At 36.3% G+C, this 22,801-nt stretch overlaps 1 protein-coding gene across 3 annotated transcripts in view; it reads right to left on the bottom strand.

Moving 5' to 3' along the window:
- Nucleotides 1-22,801, bottom strand: part of ADAMTS19 (ADAM metallopeptidase with thrombospondin type 1 motif 19) — a 150,762-nt gene that overhangs the window by 44,763 nt on the left and 83,198 nt on the right. For 2 of the 3 annotated variants that reach the window (XM_056325473.1, XM_056325471.1), the window contains exons 9-14: nt 17,786-17,926; nt 16,441-16,591; nt 8,208-8,309; nt 5,339-5,469; nt 3,563-3,732; nt 345-472 (exon numbers count right to left, since the gene is read on the bottom strand). In XM_056325473.1, coding sequence (XP_056181448.1) covers nt 345-472; nt 3,563-3,732; nt 5,339-5,469; nt 8,208-8,309; nt 16,441-16,591; nt 17,786-17,926 — 823 coding nt within the window. The remainder of the gene's footprint in view (nt 1-344; nt 473-3,562; nt 3,733-5,338; nt 5,470-8,207; nt 8,310-16,440; nt 16,592-17,785; nt 17,927-22,801) is intronic. The other variant, XM_056325472.1, reaches the window with a different exon arrangement.

Here is a 22,801-nt window from a genome sequence, read left to right as displayed (position 1 = left end):
ACATACGTACCTCCCATGGCAAACTTTACCAACCTGTTGAAAGCTGAGGCTTCCCTTAGATGACTGATTCAGTCGTACCCATTTTCCACTCTGCACCAGTTTCTTAGAAGCATCCTTATCATCACAGATACACGCTCCCCAAACTAACCCTTCAGCTGCTTCACATACTGTGTTGCACTGAGTGGAACTAGCTTTAAATACTTTTATGTGATACAAAAAGAGCCATTCAATCTTGGTCACGCATACCACAACATGCTATCAGAGAAATAACACATATGTGTAACAAATGTATGCACTTGCATACATATGCCTGTGTATCCAGGTTCCAAACAAGTAATTCATACCTGGCATCTACCATCTGCACAGATATCTAACCCATGCTGGCCACAAGAAGTCCCATCCATCACCTTTTCTGTTAGAAGAACGGGTTGATCCTTTCCAGCCGGTGAACAGAATAAGGCACATGGCTTTTCTGTAGTAGCAATTGATGGAAAAAACCACCAAATTGGTAAAAGGTCACTTAACAAATACAAAATTTTTATCAACATTATTTTTAAAACTGTTATTGGCTTATCTGTGTGGCATGAATCTATGTTAGCGTAACAAGTTATCTTAGAAACAGTAAAAACAAAAAAAATTGATCCTTTTCTCAGCTGTTTGAGAAACTCAAGTTCTTTTTCCTGCTAGAGCATACTGGTGCTATAAACTTGGCCTACATAGTATTCATGTCATGTTCATTGTTGCAATTAAGAATATGCACATTACAGCTGTTTGAATATTTTGGTTGTAATCTATACTTTCATTCTATTATATTGGTGGCAGATCATAAATATTGGTTAAAAAAGAAACTTAACACTTTACAGATTTTCTAGCTATGCAAGTCAAAGAAAAAAATTAAGCAATTGAGACACTCTGGGAAGAAAAATATATGGATTTACAAAGTCCACATTTTTTTTAAAAAAAGAAATACATGAATAAATTCCTTCTAATATCTCTACCAAGGTCAGGCAGTTTTCTACTACATTTTTAAAACATTTGCAAATAATTTCTGATTTCAAAAGAGAATAAAAAAATTAATATGCTATGTATCCATGTATTCAGAATGGTCAGCATTTATAAATAATGAAGTTTGCTTCACCACTGCCAAAGCAATATGAAATAAAATAAACTTAAGCTACTCTCAGTGGTCAACTCAGTACAAAATGACATGATTTTTTCATGTCTTTTTTTGCAAGTGTACTGACTCAAAACTTCTTCCTAAATCTATTGCAGATTTTTGAAAGGATAAAGTAAATCCTAAACTTGAAACCAATTTCACTTGGATGCAATCTGTGCCACTCTGACTTCATACTGACTTCTAGATTCCTGGAGTGCATTTTTATTAGTAAATTAAACGGTTCCAGGAAACGTTAATGGGCACTGGAATTCTACTGTCTATACAGCTGAATTGTACAACAGTCTATGCCACATTTTTTTGCATGTGCTAGCTAGCACTAGCTCAGTCTAGACTGTAAATTGCCATCTGCAAAGGACCATTTCCAAAAAGCAGTTTGGATGTTACCATCCTTTATAGAGTGCAGAAGAGTTGAAAAGTACGCACACAGGACTTCTGTGCCAGCTGAGTTGCACATCATGGACTGGTCTGGGCACATTTAATTTACTAGAAATTGACACAGCCTCTTGGGTATCTCTAGGGGACGGGTGCAAACAGATGTGATCTCTGTTGCCAACATGTGAAGCCAGTCAAACACAAGCCATCTCCAGCTGAGAAGCATGTGTCTCTGCCTGAGTTTGTGCCCTCTGCACTCCTGTTATAGTCCTTAAATAGTAATTCCAGTGTTCCCTGGGAGCTTTAAGCATGTATCAGCACTTTTTAAAGGAATATGAGATTAACAACCTAAACATTATTTTAAGGACTCCGAAGTCAAAGAGACAGTAACTCAACACTACCGGACAACTTCAACAGAGGCATTCAGATACAGCAACTAGGTTGGACATGGTGCACAATTAGTGTCTAATAAAGGCTAAGAGTGCAAATAATTAATTTGGGATTTGGGAACAATGTATTTCTGTAATACTGCAACTCTTCAGCTGATGTCCACTCTTGTGTCTCCTGAGGGACACCTTAAGACAACAGGATCTCTTAGAACAAAGTTATATGAAAGCAATCAGCCATACTCCTTAACATGGGACAGGGAAGTGTCAAGATTTTCCATCAGATGTCTGAACTGTTCAAAGTCAGACTGAAAACCTTTGATCCCTTAGGATATAAACCACATGTCCTTGCTAAAATGAACTTTTGTAAAACAAACCAAAACTAATTCACTAGATAAGCACCTATAAAACAGCCAGAGAGAGTTCTCTTTACTGTGAAATGAGCTGACATACAAGCCTAAAGAAAACAATCTCACAAGTTTTCACTTTGGCACCTTGAGAAAAGGCTTAGAAGAAGAAAAAAAAAAAGAAAAAAAAAAGGATCAGCTAGGCATATATTAAAAAATGTTCTCGACAATAAATTCACATTTCTTAGGATTCAGCAAAATAGTTTTCTTAAAATCTGTGCTTTCTAATGGTTTCTGATAATTTGTTTCAAGAGTTCAATATAAACAGCAATAAAGAACTACTTAAAATGAGGTAACACATACTTACAGTACTCCTGTGTCATCCCAGGTTCTCTTTTATCACAGGTTGCTACAATTTTGTTAATTTCTTAAATTGTTTTCGTAACTGAAATCCTTCTGCTGTTTTATTTTTTCTTTTCTTTTTTTTTTAATTAAATAAATTAAGTCATAATAATTTAAAGAAAATTCAGTGGAATGACAGCTACTGTTCACATTCCTAGCAAGAACTCAGGTAGAATGTTTTGTTTTCTAGTTGCTGATATATTACACCAATATTATCTTTGCAGATACTCTTAAGTCTGATGTTGCTATACACCCACTAAAGCACACTCCTAATTAACATGGTATCTAGGCAAGTTTGTTACACTGAAGCATCCATGCAGCATGCCAGGATTTTGCATGCAGTAGCTGTTAGGATTTATAGAGAACTTACCCAAGTTTGCAGTATGTATTACATATGATTTCTGCCAAAATCAAACACTGGTATGTGAAATACTTCAGTGTTAAGCTAAAAATGCTCTCTCCTTCCTCAAAAGTAGAAGCTCACAATATCTGTATTGACTTTTTGTCTTTGTAGGTAGAAGTATAACCGATATATGCATACTTAATGATGTAGCATTCCTCTAGAAAGTTGTATTTCTGCGTCACTTATTTTCTCATTAAACAGGATCGAAAGGATATTGAATTTCAGTTCAAATGTGGTCATTGCATATCAAGAAGGACAAATTCAATAGGAATATAAAATAAAAGATTCCATACCATGTGAAAATACCACCAGATCTTGTCTATGAAATAAAAATGACTTACCAAAATATCGGGCTTGGGGTTTTTTTGTTTGTTTGCTTTAGTTTTTATCATATCTTCCTTAATCAACAGCAATACCAACAAGCCATAAGCCATATGAGCAGATGATAAGAAGCTGAGAGATGGTTTGTACTTACCATCATTGATGACAGCATGCCACTGGTGCACGTGCTTCTGATACGAAGATCTGACACTGAAAGCCTGGCACTGCCAGTCCCTGAAGGCAGGCATGCCAGCAGGACAAGAAGGATTTTCACATACTTTATACTGCATCGTGGGACCATGACACTCTCCTTCAAGGCTTGAACTAGAAAAGATGGCACAAATATCATACTTTATTGTTGGCAATGTTTTGTCAAACTTACAGCATAGTTTATTTACAATATACACAAATTCAATTTAAATAGCAGAATTTTTGTTGACACATTAAGAAATCACCCACAAAAAAGATAAGTCACAGAACAAAACATGCTTGCCTTCTGTTTGTATTGGTTACATTACATATGAAGTGTCATGGGTGTTAAACCATAATTTACACTTGGACCCAAAGAAGCACTAGAACTACTAGGAGTGTTCAGGAAGGAGAACCTCAACTGCAGTTGTGTTTTCTTCTAGCTGGACTAAGCCAAAGATGCTACTGAAAGAAAATACCACCTGCAGATTTCTACCTCTCCTTTTTTACAAGTGTGGTGTTGGGAAGTTCAGACAATAAGCTTTGTTTGGTTTTAGTCACTCCAGTTGTGCTTGTAGGGCCTAATGAACAAATGCAAAAGAACAGTTCACTGCAGAAACTAGAGCTAACTATTTGGAAACCTGCCTGGAAAAATGAATAAATGAAACTGAAATTAAGACATCACTGAATTCTAGAAATTCTAGGCATACAGCTGGAAGTCACGTTTAGATGGCAGGAAATATGTAAGCATTCTGAATATTCAAGGCTTCTGTTAAACTACTATGCTTCTATACAGCCATATCTGAGTTCTCCTCACATTTATTTCTGCAAACTTCTCTTTTTTTAATCCCTCTGTCCTTCCTGCCACCACTTTTTGCCCCAAATCTGTTACATTCTTTCATCTTTCTTCTTTTCCTCCTTTTGTTCTATTGTTTTCCTATATCATCTACTCTGCCCTGTGCTGCTCTCCCCTCCCCTCCCCTCCCCTCCCCTCCCCTCCCCTCCCCTCCCCTCCCCTCCCCTCCCCTCCCCTCCCCTCCCCTCCCCTCCCCTCCCCTGGTCTAGTCTAGTCTTCTCTACACTTGTCTTCATTACAGAGCTCTACTCTGTTCCCACTTCTCTGACTATTTGTTCATTTTCTATTGGTGTATAAATGACCCATGAAAGAGAGATAGGGTACTGAGTAATTAAAACAAAAGCATATTTTAGCTGACATCTGAGATATGGTGAAACAGACTCTGTTTCAAGTCGATGGTAAAACTCCCTTTATCCCCAATGGCACAAGGTTTTGTTTCCACAACATATAGAATCTGTAGTTTTCCAGATACTCTATCTGAATGTCTGTGAAACTGGCAGAAAGGTCTCTGTAAAAGTTGCAGTTCCTTGGTTCTCCAAATAAAACAGAAGACAATTCTCTCCAGCAAAAATTTGAAAGACTAGAATTACACACTGACATTCTGCAAGTCAAAAATTGCAAATTTAATTTGTGAAGCTTAAAAAGAAAGTTGTATTCTCCCATTAATATTATCTAAGCTTTTGACAGAAGCAGAAGAGAGGAAAACATGTTATCATGCAATAAAAAACCCTGAAATACCTATTCTCCTAAGTGTTTTTCAATATTCATAAAAATTGTTGCTTATGTATAGGACAACTATATCTTAATAGGTTTCTGTACTCATAAGATTTAAATTCTGTCCAGAAATTCTGACGACCAGCAATGGCAACTGGAACTTGTTTTTACCCAGGGCATTTGCGCTGTCGACTGCTGATTCCAGTGTTGCAAGTACGGCTACAAGTGCTCCACGTGCTCCACTCCCCTTCCATATGCTCCGCAAAAGAGGTCCGATTGATACACTCTCCAGCCTTACACCACTAGGTGAAAATTCAGCTCTTAGGTAAATAAATCAAGGCATATGTAAAACAATTCACTGCTCCACAAGCACACGGGAAGCACAATATAAACATTTTGTTCAACACATAGTTTTCATATGAGTCAGAAGTATTTTTTCCTACTGTTCCCCAGAGTTTTTTTTTTTCTATCCTAGTAAATACAACAGCTAGAGACCTTTTTCTGGCTCAGTGGTCAAGGAGCATGTGCAACTCTTGCCCACAAGCTCAAGCACAAATTCATTCCCAATACAGGATATCTACTGGAATAGCCTGCTGGAAATGGTAGCCCAGACCACGCTGTCCCCTTCATTTGAGCCTAGGCACAGCCTAGGAGAGCACTTTTGGGTCTGGCCCAAACCAGCTGGAGGGACCATCTTCCAGCTGAACTGTACAGATGATCACAGCAGAGTGTTCAGGGCCATTCTCAGGACTTGTTTGGTTCACTATTACAGTTCTCACATAACTAGCAGGAACTGTACTGTCAGTGATTATCCAGTGACAATTTCAATAGAAGGATATATTACAAGAGATAGAGAAAATGGGATTTTATTCACAACTTGTATTCAGAAAGAATGGAAGCCTCAATAACCTAGTGTTAAGAAAGTCAAGAGAACTTCTGGCATTTATTTCAATAATAATAATAACCTCAATCTTGTATGCATATATAGTTTCCCAGGACAACTGCAATTTCTCACTCAAAAACTAGCCAATCACTATTGTTACGCTCTGTAGACTATACCCATAGTTGGTACAAATCATAACTCTGCAGAAACTAATACTTATCAGCTTATACCAGCTGAATATCTGTCCCATGTATTATGGAATTTCAGCAATTGCAAAGCAATAAGACTACAAGTAGACAATGAATACTTAATGTCATTAACATCAGAAATTTAATCCATTTCTCTTTACACTCTGAATTATTGGTAATTACTGTTATCAATGGATAAACCTCATAAAGAAGGTTCATATTTTGAGCAAAACAAAGCACATCACTAATGCAGTCAGTAAAGACCTTTGCCACTTTCAGTATACAATTACATTAATTGTAGTATCTGTGCTAAATCTTTGTCTGGTGATATTAAACTTCACTTACGGTTTCAAACTGGTCTTTGCTGATCAGTTGATCTTAATTTTCCTCTTAAATCATGGCATTACAATGATGGCATAATTGTACCACCTTTGAAAAGTCTTTGCATAGGATGGCTCCATCATTATATTGGATTTGCAATCAGAAACCAGAAATTTTGTAATACTTTTGGATGTTTCACACCAAAGATGCTCATATTTACTTAAAGATATTCCTTCAGATATAACAGCAAAATGGATGTTTCTCTAGAAATAGCACCTGCCTTATGTAATGAGTCTGAGAGATGCTTGATTTAAAAAAACATTCAAGCTGGACAGGCCATGCAAATAAAATTTGCATCACTTCCTAAGATCCTAACAGGAGCACAAGACAATAGACCATCTCCACAATATCATTAAAATAACACAAAGCCAGTGATTTGTGTAATCTGAAGCTCATCTTGTACAGAAAACAAAGTAAACAAGAATAATAATCACTTTGAATCCTCTGATATGTTTCAGTGATGTCTGCTTAGTTTTATTATCTTTTGCAAGCCAGTCATTAATACACAAAATGCACACTAACTTTGGGTGCCCAGTTCATGATGGCGATGGTTTCACAATGAAAAATTCTAGGTAGTCTTACTAAGAAGTTCTTCTGTCTGACTCCATGCCATGGGCATGCCACTCTCAACATAAAGATGGTGACATTGAACAAAAGGCATCACCCTGACTTTCCAGGCATTGACTTAAGACAGAATATCAACTACACACATTTATCAGAATCAAAAGATTACAGCAATTGTCATTATTTTAGAGATTAAAATGGACAAAGCCTGGTTTTCCATTAGCATGTAAAATGATACATTCTGAACATCTTATCTTACTCCGTTGATTGATTTGTTTACCTTTTTAGGGGGATGATAGCAGTCCTAGTGAATGTAATGTGATTCAAAGAGCAAATCACTTCTGTGGGAGACTGCTGTCAGCACAATATCATGAAAATCCCAAGATATATGTATGCTACTGCTCTGTTATTTATTTGAGGTTATTTATCTTCATTTACAGTTATATACAGACATGACAGAGATTATCCACACAGTAAAGCTTCTGAAGGACATTTAATTTAAGTCTGACTTTGGGTGACCATCTAATTTGTCTTGATGCCATACTCTTAACAACATTTATCACTCTTTCATATGCATTGACACTATAAATATTTCTTTACAAAGCTTATCCTGAAAAGTTTTATCACAAATCTGTACCAATTCCTTCGCTGAGGCTATTTCTAAATCTTGAATCACAGCTGAGAACTTTATATCTTTGAAAGCTTATGTTCCTGTTTACAGTAAGCAGTACAACAATGGCATTCCATTCATAAACCAGAACAAATTTATTTGAAATAAAACTGCATGCATCAAAACACCTGTGGCTTTGGCTAAAAATTTTAAAAAAATGCTGGGTTTATGGTTTTATTACTTTTAAATCATATCTATATTATATAACATATAATACATTCAATGATATATGTATGATTTTTATCATAATTGAGGTAAGCAGGAACTTTAAACAAATGAAAGGTGTATTCAGCTTGTTTCCTTAACTGTTAGGTGTTTGACGTAATTTATATTGCTTTTCCACCAGAAACATACCTTTCCAGTGTCACAGTCTGTTCCATCCATTGGTGGATCCAGTTTAGTTTTGCATTCCTTCTCACTTTCCACCTTACACCACAACCCAGTGCAAATGACATGCTGAAAACCAAACACAAGGTTAAGGACATAATCTCTGCTCTGCAAAATTACTTTTTGCTTGCAATCCACTAATGTTGTCATAAAGTTGCCAGTTTGATGGTACTGAAGTATATTTAAAGACAGGTTAAACGTGAAAAAAAACCAAAGTGGGCAGATTCTGCTTAGACTTTTGCTAATCATGAACACATGGAACAAGTCAAGCTGTTGTGTTGACAGAGAGGAGAAGATCCTTGTAAGTCTAACCCTGGGGGTTATGGTCTTTGCATACAGCAGATCTGACAAAGCACATAGGAACAACTTTGCCCCATGATGTGAAATGGCCACTGTGCAGATACAAACTCCCCCAGAGACTGGAAGAGGTGTGAGCTTTCTGGGAACTGCTTTTAAAATTAATTCATATTTTCACATCTTGTATTTAGTGCTCATTTATTTTATGTGAAAATGAGAAAAACAGCACTGTCACTAGCAGCAAAACCCAAGGTTTTAAAGTAAGTCCATATCTATACACAGGGAATAATGAGCCTTTGGGCAGCTACATAGAACCATGTTCACAGAAGTTGTCTAAAAATGAGTTTGTAAGAAACTCTGAAGCTTCCCTAGGACTTCCAAATCCTTCTTATCCATACCATCCTCATGACTGCTGCTATTTTATGCTCTTCCAATGATTCTTAATTCCTCTAGAATCCATTAACTCCTCTAGAAATAGCTCAAAATAGCACAAAGGTCACACAAAGTAAACTTACAAATCAGGATGAAATATTTTTGCTGCAAAGATGAAAAGGGAGGTGAGAGGGGTACTAGTCAGTAGTGAATTTTAGCGATGGAAAGAAAAGCTACTTATTGTGTCCCTCTTAAGCATCAGAACAAGACAGTTTTACCTACAAAAGAAAGTACAGCCCTGAAGTATTCTGGTTGACATTTCCCCAGATTTCCTTCATAGCTTTCCCTTTTTTCCTCTCAAAAGTCCTCCTTCTCCCATAGTTTTCAGTCATGACCACTCTCCTTGCTGCCTTGTTCCCCCTTTACTGGTAAACAGGGTGAAGTGAACAGACAGCATGTGGGGCTCAACTGTGGCCTGAATGTCATTACATGTGCAGACTGCTACCCTCCCCTAAATATGTACAGTACTTCCAAAGAGGGGCAAGAAGGATCAGGAGAGGGGGTTGGATTTCAGGGAGCATCAAAGATAAAGATCAGCTGGGGTTTTGAAAACAGGATTGCCAGAAGACATTTTTCTGACTGAAAGAATTTTTGACATCGGTAAAGCCAGTAAGAAACTGTGTCTTTACCACTACTCATGAAAAATGTAAGATAAATCTTATACTACCCTGAAAAAAGTCTCACAGCACAGGAAACATAATTCAACAAAAGACAGTGTCTGAACCAAGGAACAGGACAGTTCCAGTGACAGCCTTGCATGTAAGCGGGTCTGTAACATCAGTTTTCAAAAAACAGTCAAAGATTGTAGAGGTCTGAAGTATTGCACAGAAAGAAGAGACAGGATGGCAGCAGTCAGACTCAGTCTTTATTCATCCTGTAACAGTTTTGTGCCAAAGCTGAATTGACAAGACAAGAGTTAGCTTATGCATATCCTAAAATATAACTACTGGTCCTAACCTGTTCCTGGATAGTTTTAACAAGTATTTTTCAAGCATCAAACAGTAATTTTTGTTCTTGGTCAAAGGAGAAAGATAATTTATTCTTTTAAATTGTTTTTAAACATGCACTTTAAGATGTAACTTTGGAGACGAGAACTAACCTTAGCAAGAAGACTTCTGGGACAGTTTTGGAAGACAATGTAGACAAGACACAGTATCAGATGTTCATCAAAAAGTGCTTCCATACCAACTATGAAATGACAAACTAGACTGTTGGAACAACTCCACAAAAATATATGCTGATTTAAAGTTCCTAAATAAAATATTTTTTTCATATTCCTAAATCTTCACTTAACGGTGATGACATTTGAGGAAAAGCCATTCAGGCTTCAAAGAAAAGAAAGTCAGACTTTCCTTTATCTTATCACATTTTAAAGTACATTATCCTTTTTTTTTTTTTTTTTTCCCTCCCTAAAAACAACGATCTTGTGCTCAATTTCACTTGCCTATAACCATGGAACGGCTGAAAACAAACCTACAGTTCCTTACAAATTCTGAAATAACTCTTCTAAACTTAGGAAGACATGAAGTCAGATTGACAAGGATTTGGGTACCTGAACACAAGATGTACTTAAGCCGTGTAAAGTAAATCAATTAAAACAAATCAAAATTCTTGATTTGTTAATATGGTTTGCATACATGTGCATTTTTCTACAAATATTTGTGTACCAGCTCCTTATGACCCATGAATCTAACTTCCCCAGCTACAAACATCTTTGAGCCTTAAGTGAGCTGTATTCTAAAAACACTCACTTCTTTTCACCAGTTTTTAAAATAAGCATTCAATATTACTATAAAATTTAATCTTAGACTGAGTTTCCTTTAACCCAAGAAAATGGAGATACGAAATTAATGACATTGGAGGGTGACATCTAGGTTTTTTTCTGGGCTTTCTGTTTCAGCCAAGTCACAAATAGATTCTTTAATTACTCTTCAGATTTTACTTCTGCTGCAGAATTAAAAGAAATAGAGATTAGTGTTACCATTTAACTCTTGACATTTGGGGACTTCTGCATGTGGCTGGGAAAAACCATGAGGCACAACTTTTCATTAGCAGCATGCAACGCTGCAGATCGGGAGTGATTTGAAAACTAACAGAAATCTGGAGGCCAGTGTCGATATTACAGTCACTCCAAAATCAGAACACAAACTGCTAAAGCAGAAATTTACTCCTCTAGCAAGAAAGTTTCACTCAAAATTGGAATAGATAACTTAATGCTCACAGAGGTTTATCAGTTATCTATCATAAGCACAGTTCAGCAGCCATTACAGTTTTTTCAGAGTAGCCAAGGGAAATAAAAATTATTGGAGATTATAAACTTATACTTGTGATAGTAGACTACTCACAATCTGTAAAATATTTCATTGTGTGTACATTGAAAAACAAAATATTGTCAAGCACACACAAAGGATGTTTTTCTGCAAGAATACATTAATTGTGAGGTTTTAACAACAAAAACTTGTAAATACAACATGAAAGTCACGGCTCACTACAGAAAAAGCAGGGGTCACTCAGCTTTGGGTTTTTTTTTTTTTTTCCTTAAGGAAAAGAGTGAGGCAGGTCTGTGTGCAGAGGGGTGCATTTCCAGTCATATAAGCATCTGGAAAGAAGGTCCAGTTGAGAAGAAAGACCAGAGAAAGAGCATTTCAGAACTGTGTGCAGAGTCAAGACTGTTTAAAGTGTGGTGGTGGAGACACTTAAATAGACCTATAACATTTCCATGACTTACTCTCCTTTCATTGTGATCTATCCATGAAATGCCTTAAAAATTACCATGAAATATAACCAGTCTCCTACTTCTTTGCAGAGGTCACAGCTGTGTTATGACAAGAATTGTTTTAGTGAAACTGACTAGAGAGCGTTTGCATCCTGCACTTTAATCTTAAAAGCCAACGTTTAATAGTTCAACAATTATATTCAATTGTCAAGTTCTACAATCACATTTAATCATCAAGAACTACTTCTGGGCCATGATTGCACTATCTGTTATGTGAAACAATGTTAGAGTCTGATTGATTCTTGTGTGAGACATCTTGGGCAAACTTGGCTCCCTTACAAGATAAGCATGGCGACATGGTATAAATCCTGTACTCTGAGATCCACTCACACTTTTTTCAGGCTCTATAAATTTTGTTTAGGGTATGAAAAAAAGTCTTTGAAATAAAGATGAAAAGGAAGAAATAAAGTCTGGACACCATTCATGAAAGAGGAGTGGAAGGGGCTCACTTAAGAAAATACAGGAATAGGCCCTCAACGGTCCCTTCAGTCCTTTGCTTTGGCCATTAAATTGTAAAGAGAAATTCCTGATAGCAAGGGATAATCACTGGCATCTGCAGTGTTTCTCAGAAGTTGCCATGTAATATGGCTGTAAATTATCCTAAAGTGCTGCTCAGTAATAACATTTGCAGAAAACTACATCTCAGCAGAATTGAATTATTGATGGCACCACTGATATTTGTAGATTATTTTTAGATCATTAAGCAAATTATTTTCCATCATTACTCAATTGTTTTCTTAGTTGAATAGCTGTTATATATGAAACACACTTGCTTAATGTAAAATACTGCATGGAAGTCTGGTCATCAAATTATCTTCTAGTCACAAAAAATGTAATACTTTGACATAGTGCCTAATTTATCTTTTACATAGTTACACTGAGGTGCATGAACTGTTCAGCAAGTAGAACGTATCCAAGAAGTCCTGGGCTATAAATTGTTGGATTTACTGAAGTTTAAATGAACCTTCAAGCAGTAGTTTCTCATTTCCTGGCTTGTGTACAACAGCTGTAACCACAGTAAAATGCCAGGTTTTGGCAGAGCAGAAGAGAGTATACAGAGATAAAAGAAAGTAGTTTGGAAAATTCAGTGGTTGCAATGTATAGTAAAATAATTATTTTAATAAATTAGTGCTGTTACTAATGAAATGCCATATTCAATTTAGAAAAGTCTTCTAAACATTGACATCTCTAATGGCAGCCACAATAATCTGCAAAATCAACACAGTGAACTTTGAATCATTTTCATAATACGTAAAATGCAATTATTTGGTAGGTGAAAGTCAGCATATTCGTTATTTCTAACATCCTCGTATTTCAGAGGGAGATGATAAAATTAGCTACTGATTAATGGCACTTCGCAGTTAGACAATGTTGGTGTTGCACAGCCCATGTACTAGAACTCATGCAGGATTTCTGGAAAGTTTATATAGCTTGGTTCTAGTCCAATTTAAATTGCAACATCTTTTTTTTTTTTTTTTTTCTTTTTTTCTTTCTTTCTTTCTTACTCTTCATACATAGGAGAAATGTATGTAAGATCAGGACAGCTTTCTTGTCCTTTGGGCTGTGCTCTATCCATTGCTGCATTTCTTCTTCACCACACAAATCTTACTTAATTGGACTAAGATACTGTAAACTTGCCTAGTTTACTAGTCAGTTTCACTAAAACTTGCCTAACAGAAAAGCTAAATTTAAGACTCACATCAGGGAACAAAATAAAAGAGATCTGAATACAGTGCCTAAACTTGCTGTAATTAGCTCTTCAGGTCTACAGACTGAGGGTGAAATTTCTTGGATGTTTTTGTTGGGGAGTGGGAATGTAAACTTTGCTTCTAGACTAAAGAATGCAGATTTAAATAAACAAGGTGACTTTATGAAGGTTGGCAGTGCAGCTTTGGAGAACTCCTTTTATGCCTCCATGCCCTCACCAGCTTTTCTCAGTTCTGTCTTTAGTGTCTTTTATTCATTTTTATGTAATTTCTAATAGGTGTAAAGTACTTAAAGATGCACTACAATAATGTTGTGGGTCACTATTTGCCGATATGATTTCCAGGTTTGCAGAGGATTTTGGTGAAACTGCAGAAGGTTCTTCCCCTTGCTCTCTTCTCAGAAACTTAATAAGTTCTCTTGTTTCTTACTGTTAAGACCATAAGGTCATCAAGCAGCAGACTTGGTTTATGAAGAAAACTGAAAATTAAATTGCAGTTTGTCAGAAAAAAAGAACACTTGAAAAGACCACTCACCTTTTGTATTGCCTTGCATCATTACTAACCTACTTATTCTTTAAAGCAAGCCTGCATGTCTTTGGATTCAAGTTACAATGGTATCTTAATACTGACACTTCATAGGAATCTTCCTAAAATAACCATTTTAATTGGAAGTAAGAATCAGTAAGTGGGGAAAAAAAGAAGGATGATAAGTCATTTATCTGAAATGTGTCTTCTAACATACAAAGTGCTGGAAGAAGAGAAAATGATTGAAGGAGATTAAAAATGGACCATTAGGTACCACCACCCAAAGCTTAAGCACTCTCTATGCAAACAGTTGAGCGCTACCAGCGTAGCGTTAACTGAATTTATCTTCCTAACATTTCTAAAATAAAAAAGAAAACCAAAATAACCTCAGAGTCAGGACCCCGAGGGAAGAATATTCACTGCATCTATGAATAAAACACAACAGGCACAGGACCACTTAGCTATCTGATCTTAAACGCCTGAATTAGAACTAAACAGAAGGTTGTTGAAGGAGGGGAAGTGCCCAGAGAAATGAAAAGCATATAAAGATATTACACAACAGCAAGTCTCCGGGTTTGACCATCTTACTTTTGAAACTCTTTTACCTGGTAAAGAAGACCTAGAAGAAATGATGGACTAATGCTGTACCATTTTCTTGTTCAGAATAGGTTTCTAGAGAATAAGCAACCAAAATCACACCTTTTACTTGAAAACAAAGTACTGAAAAACAAGAAACAGATTGAAATTCATGAAAAAAGTACTTGGAAGTAATTAAGAACATTTGCAGAATAATTTCATTTTCTGCTGCTCACCAGTCAGCTAAAATAATAACCAGTAACCTACAGTTCCCCTGTTTTTCCCAGCTATGGCAACTTCAGCATGCAGTCATCATATATGTATTACACTGTTTCCTTTAAGAATCTTTAGGATAAAGATTACTCTCTTACTGAAACTTGCTAAAGAAAGAGTACCACATCCAAGCTAAAAAGATGAAGAGAATTGAAGAACTAAAGGAGTAAGGAATTATGCTTTCAAAGTAAATACTCCTGATAGGTCGAGGGACGTGATCCTTCTGCTCTACTCTGCCGTGGTGAGGCCGCATCTGGAGTGCTGTGACCAGTTCTGGGCTCCCCAGGTCAAGAGAGACAGGGAGCTGCTGCAGAGGGTCCAGCAGAGGGCTGTGAAGATGATGAGGGGATGGAGCATCTCCCTTGTGAGGAAAGGCTGAGAGAGCTGGGCCTGTGTAGCCTGGAGAAAACTGAGAGGGGATCTTATCCATGTCTACAAATATCTTCAGGGCAGGTGTCAGGAGGATGGGGCCAGGCTCTTTTCAGTGGTGTTCAGTGACAGGACAATGGGCAAGAGGCACAAACTGAAACACAGGCAGTTCCACCAGAATATGAGGAAAGTCTTGTTTACTTTGAGGGTGGCAGCACTAAACCAGGTTGCCCAGAGAGCCTGTGGATTCTCCTTCTCTGGAGACTTTCAAAACACATCTGGATGTGATTCTGTGCAACCTGCTGTAGCAAAGGGTTGGACTAGATGGTCTCCAGAGGCCCCTTTCCAACCCCAACTGTTCTCTGATTTTGTAACCTTTCCAGGCTGTCTGTCTGCTTTGACTCTGATGAAATTTTATTTCAGTTCCTCCTAGACCCTGTTCTATCAAACTATACTCCATGCTCTTTATACATTTGTAATCTTATCTTCCCATCTTGTCTTGGTTACCTTCTCAAGGTTATCCAGCATGTTTGGTAACCATCCTGTTGACATTAAAGAAGGACAATTTTTCTTTGTTGAAATCATCCTTAAAATGCTTCTTTAATCAGATGTCTGCTAGTAGGAGGCCACAAAATTATTAAGTCCTCTTCAATTTTGTTAATCTGTCTTTTCATGGAATGGTGTGAAGCAATGTCAGAAAACTCACTTAAGTAGTGGAACTCCTGTTACCAGGGAACTGCACAGCCCTGCGTGGACTCACAGGGGACTGCTGGAAAGAAGGGTATATTCAGCAGTAAAGAGAGCCCAGCTAACACCGCTATTCTCCCTCGGAGTATGCACAGGCACAGAATACTTTACTGAGGGTCAGGTCAGATATAGAGGTTCAACACCCAAAACATCATGAAACGGAACCTACATGCAAAATCTTGTCCCAGTGGAATAAATTGCAAATATTCCATTCACTACAATGAGGTGACTTCACAATCTGACATTTTCCATTTCTAAAGTACAGGGTACTTCAGTGGTATGATATAACACAACAATGATATGATTCAGGATGTTTGGAGATCTAAAGCAAGCCTTACATGACAAACAAATGAAAATGTTCATATTAAACCTTGGAAAGCAAAGTGTAAACTCCTCATTTCAAAGGTGCTGTGCTCACTTTCAAGCACACACACAAAAATATCTCTGACAGAAAAGTGAGTTGGTAGGTGTATTTTCTGAAGTATACAACCATCCTTACCTGCATTTCTTGGCAAAAGGATGCAGTTGGTCCGAAAAGAATCTGACACTGTTCATCTGCAGTGTATGTCATTCCTGGGAGCTTGGAGGGAATAATCACAGCATTGAGGCTCTGAGGATTCGTCTGTAGCAGACAGTTACTGGCCTTTGACCTGGCAATATGCAGAGATTCGTACACTGAGCAAAAGACTAAAAAGTCTGATTGTCATGCTGACTTAAACATGCATTTGATATTAGAACAACATGGACTCTTAAGATTTTATAATTTCTCAGCATTGGGCTGTCATTCAGAGAAATGACTCCATATAAATTAATATGGCTTACTTGATATAAGTTAACAGTGTGTTCTGATGTTGCACATGTGCAGAAAGACAATATAATTTATCAGCTATAATAGGAATTTCATGAAAGCCCTAGACAACATTTTAGTGTAAAATAACTGATTAAAGTTTGGATAGAGGTTTAGACAATTATAAAAAAGTAGACAACTTATAATGCATAAACAGCTGTGTAGTTTAGTTCTCACATCTAGCAGGACCTCAGATTAATCACTTTGATCATATATATACACACATTTAAAAATCATACATTTCTAAGCTGGTAGTAAGAAATTTAACTTTCAAAAACTGAAGAAAAATATTTCAAAATACTTAAACCACTTAACACATCAAGTCATGGGTTTGATTTCTGTCTAGATTCAATACAAATGTGTCAGAATGACACAACTTATACTAACTATTCCAGTGTCATAAAGCAGACATTTTGGGGACTGCTTAACTGTTGTAAGTAAATTCTCAACAGATACATTTATAAACTTAATAAAGCAACAGAGCTTCAGGGAAAACATCACTTTTAATAGCTATAGACTAAAACTAAATGTTTTCATTTGGTTTCTAGGCATACTGTTCTCTATTAAATATCTCATGTTGAATATCTATTAAAAAATTAACATAGTGTAATTATATTGCATGGCTTGATATTGAACCACACAACATAGATCAGAGAATCTACATAATGTTCATAGGTCACTCAGTGTCCAATAGTCCTCAATACACAGCATCTTAATATTTTAAAAACATATTTACACATGTATAAAGTTATATACATGTATAATGTATATATAATTAACAGATGAAAATATAAAAATACAAGTATTTGCTGAAAACAGATTTTAATCAGTCAAGTGCTACACAGTTCATGATTACTTAGATTATTCTAATGGATTATGCAAACACAAATCTCCCACAGAAGTGGTAAAAAAATATTGAAAACTTATTATTTCAGGATATTTATGCAACTATTTATACATGACATGCAGTAAGAGTTCTTTTTCTTGAATGATATACCTGAGAAATCTTTCCAGATCTTCCCTGCTGCACCGAGACCACGAAACATCCCCAAGATTCTGTCCTTTAATCCACTCCCCAGACATGATGTGGAGGCCATCTGCACAGGATGGGTGGTCATTGTCGTGGTTGATCCCCATGCTGAATTTTGAAGTTATTAAAAGTAAACCAAAGCACAACAAAATAACAAGTTGTTTTCTAAATGTTTGTAAGTTAAAACACTTGCAAGAGGCTATGAAAACCTCATGTATATTACACGAAATCTCTCATGATTTTTTTTCCACACCTTTCACAGAATTACCTGAACTGTGTAAGGAGCACAGTTCTATCCTGGAGGTGAAAGTGAAGCCTCATTCATTTGATGAGAAATATTACATACTAATCAGCTGTTCAGTATACACTTTAGACAACTTTTTGAATGTTCAGAACTGCACAACTACTTTAGGCTTAAAGAACTGTACTTCTCTCGCTAATGGGTAACAAAAATACTGGGAATTTACTTTCTGAGATCAGTGAATCATTCAGTATTTTGGCAGTGACTCTATCTTAATTCCATACGGAACTGGTTTGCTGAAATTTTATAGAATAGTAAAATGCTTACTAGTTTAATGTATTATTATTGTATCTAAAAAAAATCACCTAAATCTACTGTTAGAAATAACACTGAGGAAGCAATTCAATGGATTTTGCTTTTAAAGACTTAACATTGTAGGCATTCCAGTGAGTTCTCACACAGGGCACTGAAATGAAAAATTCTATGAAAAATCTCCTTGAAGTTTCTGCTTTAACTGAAAGCTCACTGTCCACTCTCATTTACACAACCAGCAAACAGTGAGGAAGAAAGAAGGTAGATTTAAATAAAACTAAAGTTTTCAAAATTAGCTAAGTGGATACGTTAAGTATCCACACAAAGTGGACTGGCATTAAGAGAAACTAAATACTCTCAGCTGGTTTTGAAGATTTGTAAATGAGCGTGGGACTACTTTGCAGAGCACTTGATTCACAGCAGTGCTGGAATTTTGCAGCCCTAGTCTGCCCTGCAGAAAAGCAAAACTTTACAGTGAATAAAGCTTTATACCTTGTTTTGATTCCTTCAGCCAAAGAGCAGTCAAATTGCTTAGAGACTGCACAGATAGAAGTTTGCCACTTTTGTAGAAAAACTGGAGTACATCATGCTTCTCCATATTTCACAACACTGCAGTGCCAAAGGGCAAAAGAGGTCTGCCACCTGCCACCAAAAACACCAGTTCACTTTTCTTTTCTATCCCCAAACCCCCCCATGACTAGATCAAATTCTGTTTTGTTTTACAAGATGCAATACCTTATGTTTACTAATGAAATGGATTTAAAGGCTGTGTAGGGCTTTATCTTCCCTATCAGAGTGTCAGTCTTTCACAGAGACATTTACACCCCACAACCTGGAGCACTGGAACAGCTGCCTCTGCAGGAATTGGGTAATTTTGTTAGTTGCGAAACAAATCTTTCTGATTCTCATCTTAGCTTCTGCCTTTTCCTGAACTGTCTGAACGGGACAAAACAACTACTTGAAAATGACTTTGCACGTTTCTTGCTTCCTTACATGCCTCACATGCAGAATTTAAGATGTTCTTATCTCCATAGTTATAGCCACTAGAACTATGGAAGAAGACACAGAAAGTCTAATGACAGTTTTCTGCCTGCACAAGAAATAGATTTTGCTTACAACTCTACTGCAAAAGTACTCATTTATCAGTATCATATATACACTATGGTTTGAAATAAAGCATTTACAATATACAAGTACACAAAATCTTGTTGATACAAATTATTATAGAATCAATGGCTCCCATTTATGCAGTGGGAATTAACACATTTATGTGATATTTAAAACATTTTTTAAAAATTAGAAATACCCTCCCCCCAAATAATTTCTGATTACTATTATTTCCCATTCACTCTGCAGAGCAATTCTTGAAGTCAGACGTTGTCACAAATTAGTCTGTAAAATCACCCAGAAAAATGTGTGCTGAGCTGAACCAAGATCTTTGCTGTTTCAAAACCCAATTCCACTAGCCACCATTACATACAAACAGTAGTGTAACCTTTTTTTCCAATCTATTACCACAGAAGCATTCTGTACAGTCTATTAGTACATGAATGCTGAGGACAACATTGCCTTTTAAGTTAAGATGTGGTAAAAAATGTACTTTTAACAACTGTGTATATCAGCAACATTAAGCATTAATAAAAAAAAAAAAATAAATCCAACCATCTTCTAGTACTTCAGCTGCTATACTTTTAGAATACTTCTGTTCTGCTTTGATATCCAAATGCAGTTCAAAATACCTACATTAATTCAATGGTATTCATTCCTCAATGCACTTCCATCTCCAAATTAAGTACACCTAACAAAATACCCGGGAAGCAGTGAAGAACACTATTGAAGCCTTCAACTACCAGAATGAACAGCTACTTTAAAAGGAAAGTACAAGTCATTATGTGAACATCAACTGATTAAATTGCAAGACAATATGTGAAGGGTATGCTAAAGTAACAACAGAATGTGCACTTAAACATTCTCAGAAATCTTTTCCTCAGTATGTACCACTGATCTCTTCTATAGCATGGTAATGACTATCTACTTCTATCTGACCTCGTATCAATTACAAGAGCACATAAAAGTAGATATGCAGTAGTACTAACTTCTGATTTCTTCCACCAGATCACATTATATGTGTGGTGAAAGAAAGTTGAACGGTCATTGCTATCTCCCTATCCAGCAAAAGAGTAAGTAGTGCAAGCACATATATCTACTTCCTCATTAACAAGCAAGGATATAACAATATTTGATGCTCACACTGGTGGTCATGGAATTTTCTAGTCTTCCTTGCTGTACCGTCTACGCAAAAGAGACTACATCCCTTCACTGAAACAAAAGCACAGCAGAAACTGTGTTTGTGTGGGGGGCTGTTCTGTGCTCTTCCTACAGAATTTATTATGCTAGCACTGGGCACATTGCCCTGTCTGTCTATAAGCTCTTTTCTCCCACAGCTGTGATCATTCAACATCATGCAAGGTAAAACAACACCATGTGTAAGTGGGAGGAAGACAAGAGTAAGAGGATAACTTTTATAATAGTATGAAAAAACCCATAATTAACAAAGATGAGGATGCTGCACTTTAGCAAGTAGTAGATCGTATCTATATGGAAATACATCAAAATCTGTTTTAAGAACAGAAGTGTTATTTTTTCACTGGTATATAAAAATGCTCCACCCATTCTAGTTAAAGACTGTGTAAGAGCAGATACAATATGAAAGCAGGAATCGTCCCGTGGAATGCATTCCCTAACTAAAATATTAGTAATATTTCAACTCACACTATGCAACTAAACTGTATTTTAATAATCTCAGTTTAAAAGTATTTTGACAAAGAGCCTTGGTCAAATAAACCCCACTGACATTATACACGGTTGTCAAGTCAACTGAAAAAATATTTTTATTTAATAAAACCTCTAAAACTTGTTTAAAAAACACAGCCAGGTTTGGTTTGGGTTTTTTTTTTTGTGATATGCAGGAAGTCAGAACAATCTCTACTAAATTTTGAAGATGACCCCTATTGGTGTTTAATATGCAGTAGGAACAGTACAAAGAAAAATCTCTAACCTCTCTGTGCTTAGAAGTCAGAATTAACAACTCAGGCCACCAATAGTAGGAGACAAATATTAGTTCCATTTTTCAATTAAAGAGTAATTCTTTTACAGTTGACTACTGCTGTAATTATATGCATAGAGCTGGATTCAAGATAGATGACAGCATCTCTCCTGTCATCAAGGGAATAGGTTATATGCTTACAGGCACAAAACGCATTCCAGTGTTAATGCACATATTGAAAAATTACCGAGTACCACACTTTGATTTGATTTTATTATAGCCAAGTTTTAAGACATAAAAGCTCTTTTAAGTCTCAACAAAGGGTCCTCAGTCATTATGGTATATTTAAATAAGTTAAATAAGGCTATACACACACCTTCTGGAAATAATCAGGCCTGAATTGTGAAGTGCTATTTTATATTTCTTGCCACTGTAAGACTCCAAAATTTTCCTACATATGCAACATTCATGGCATCATGAATTTGCTCAGTGACACCACAGTCTTCCAGGTGGAAAGCTTTTGATTAGTGATTAATTATTTTAATGCACTTTGCAAATGGTAGATGATGACCTGGTTATCACCATCACATTCCACTCAAAGGCATGGTAGTGCAGCTGAACAAGAATGATGCTGTTGAACTAGAAACAGGCAATGCAGGCACAAAGACAAAGTAGTAGCAAAAACTTAATATAGGAATAATTAATTGGGTGAGTTCAGCTAGATGTGGAGAATACATTTAGGTCCATCTGCAAATCATAAAAAACTAGAATTAAAAAGATTAAAAAGAACTGCTACTGCTTTGTGTTTTACAGTCACTAACATTGAGACAAGTTAGGAAATAAGAGATGGATTAGGAAAACTGTAAGTGCAAGTTCTGAAGGAACCAGAAGTAGGTTGTTAAATATTAAGTATAATAAATAAATTCCCAAATCCTAGAAGGTAACAGTTCAATTCAAGAGATAAAAGCAGCAGAGGAATGATGAATGTAAACTGCAGTTCCAGAATAATGGTACTAATTTAAGCCCAGAACAGAATGAAAACTATCCAAAAAACTTTCCCTTTGTGAAGGAAATAGTAAACCTCTGAATGCAGCTGCCAGCTTATACCTGTATGTAGATGGGATCAGGGTGCCACCTGATTTCTTTCAAAATTATTTTTTTATAAATGGTTGCTATATAGCATTTGTACATTTACTGCAATTATTATCCTACTGATTTTTTTTTCAATTCTAGAAAATAAATCACAGATATATAATGGATTGTACCAATTTAAACCCCCCAACAACAACTAAAAAGCATTATTAACCACAGCGTTATCCTCCCTCTTATTTCTCCTTTTCCTTTTTGTCATCAGTATGTGCAATACTGCCATACTATGTTAGAA

The sequence above is a fragment of the Falco biarmicus genome, chromosome Z (genome assembly GCF_023638135.1).
Source record: "Falco biarmicus isolate bFalBia1 chromosome Z, bFalBia1.pri, whole genome shotgun sequence".
Lineage (NCBI taxonomy): Eukaryota > Metazoa > Chordata > Aves > Falconiformes > Falconidae > Falco > Falco biarmicus.
This window is presented reverse-complemented; position numbering and strand designations above follow the sequence as displayed.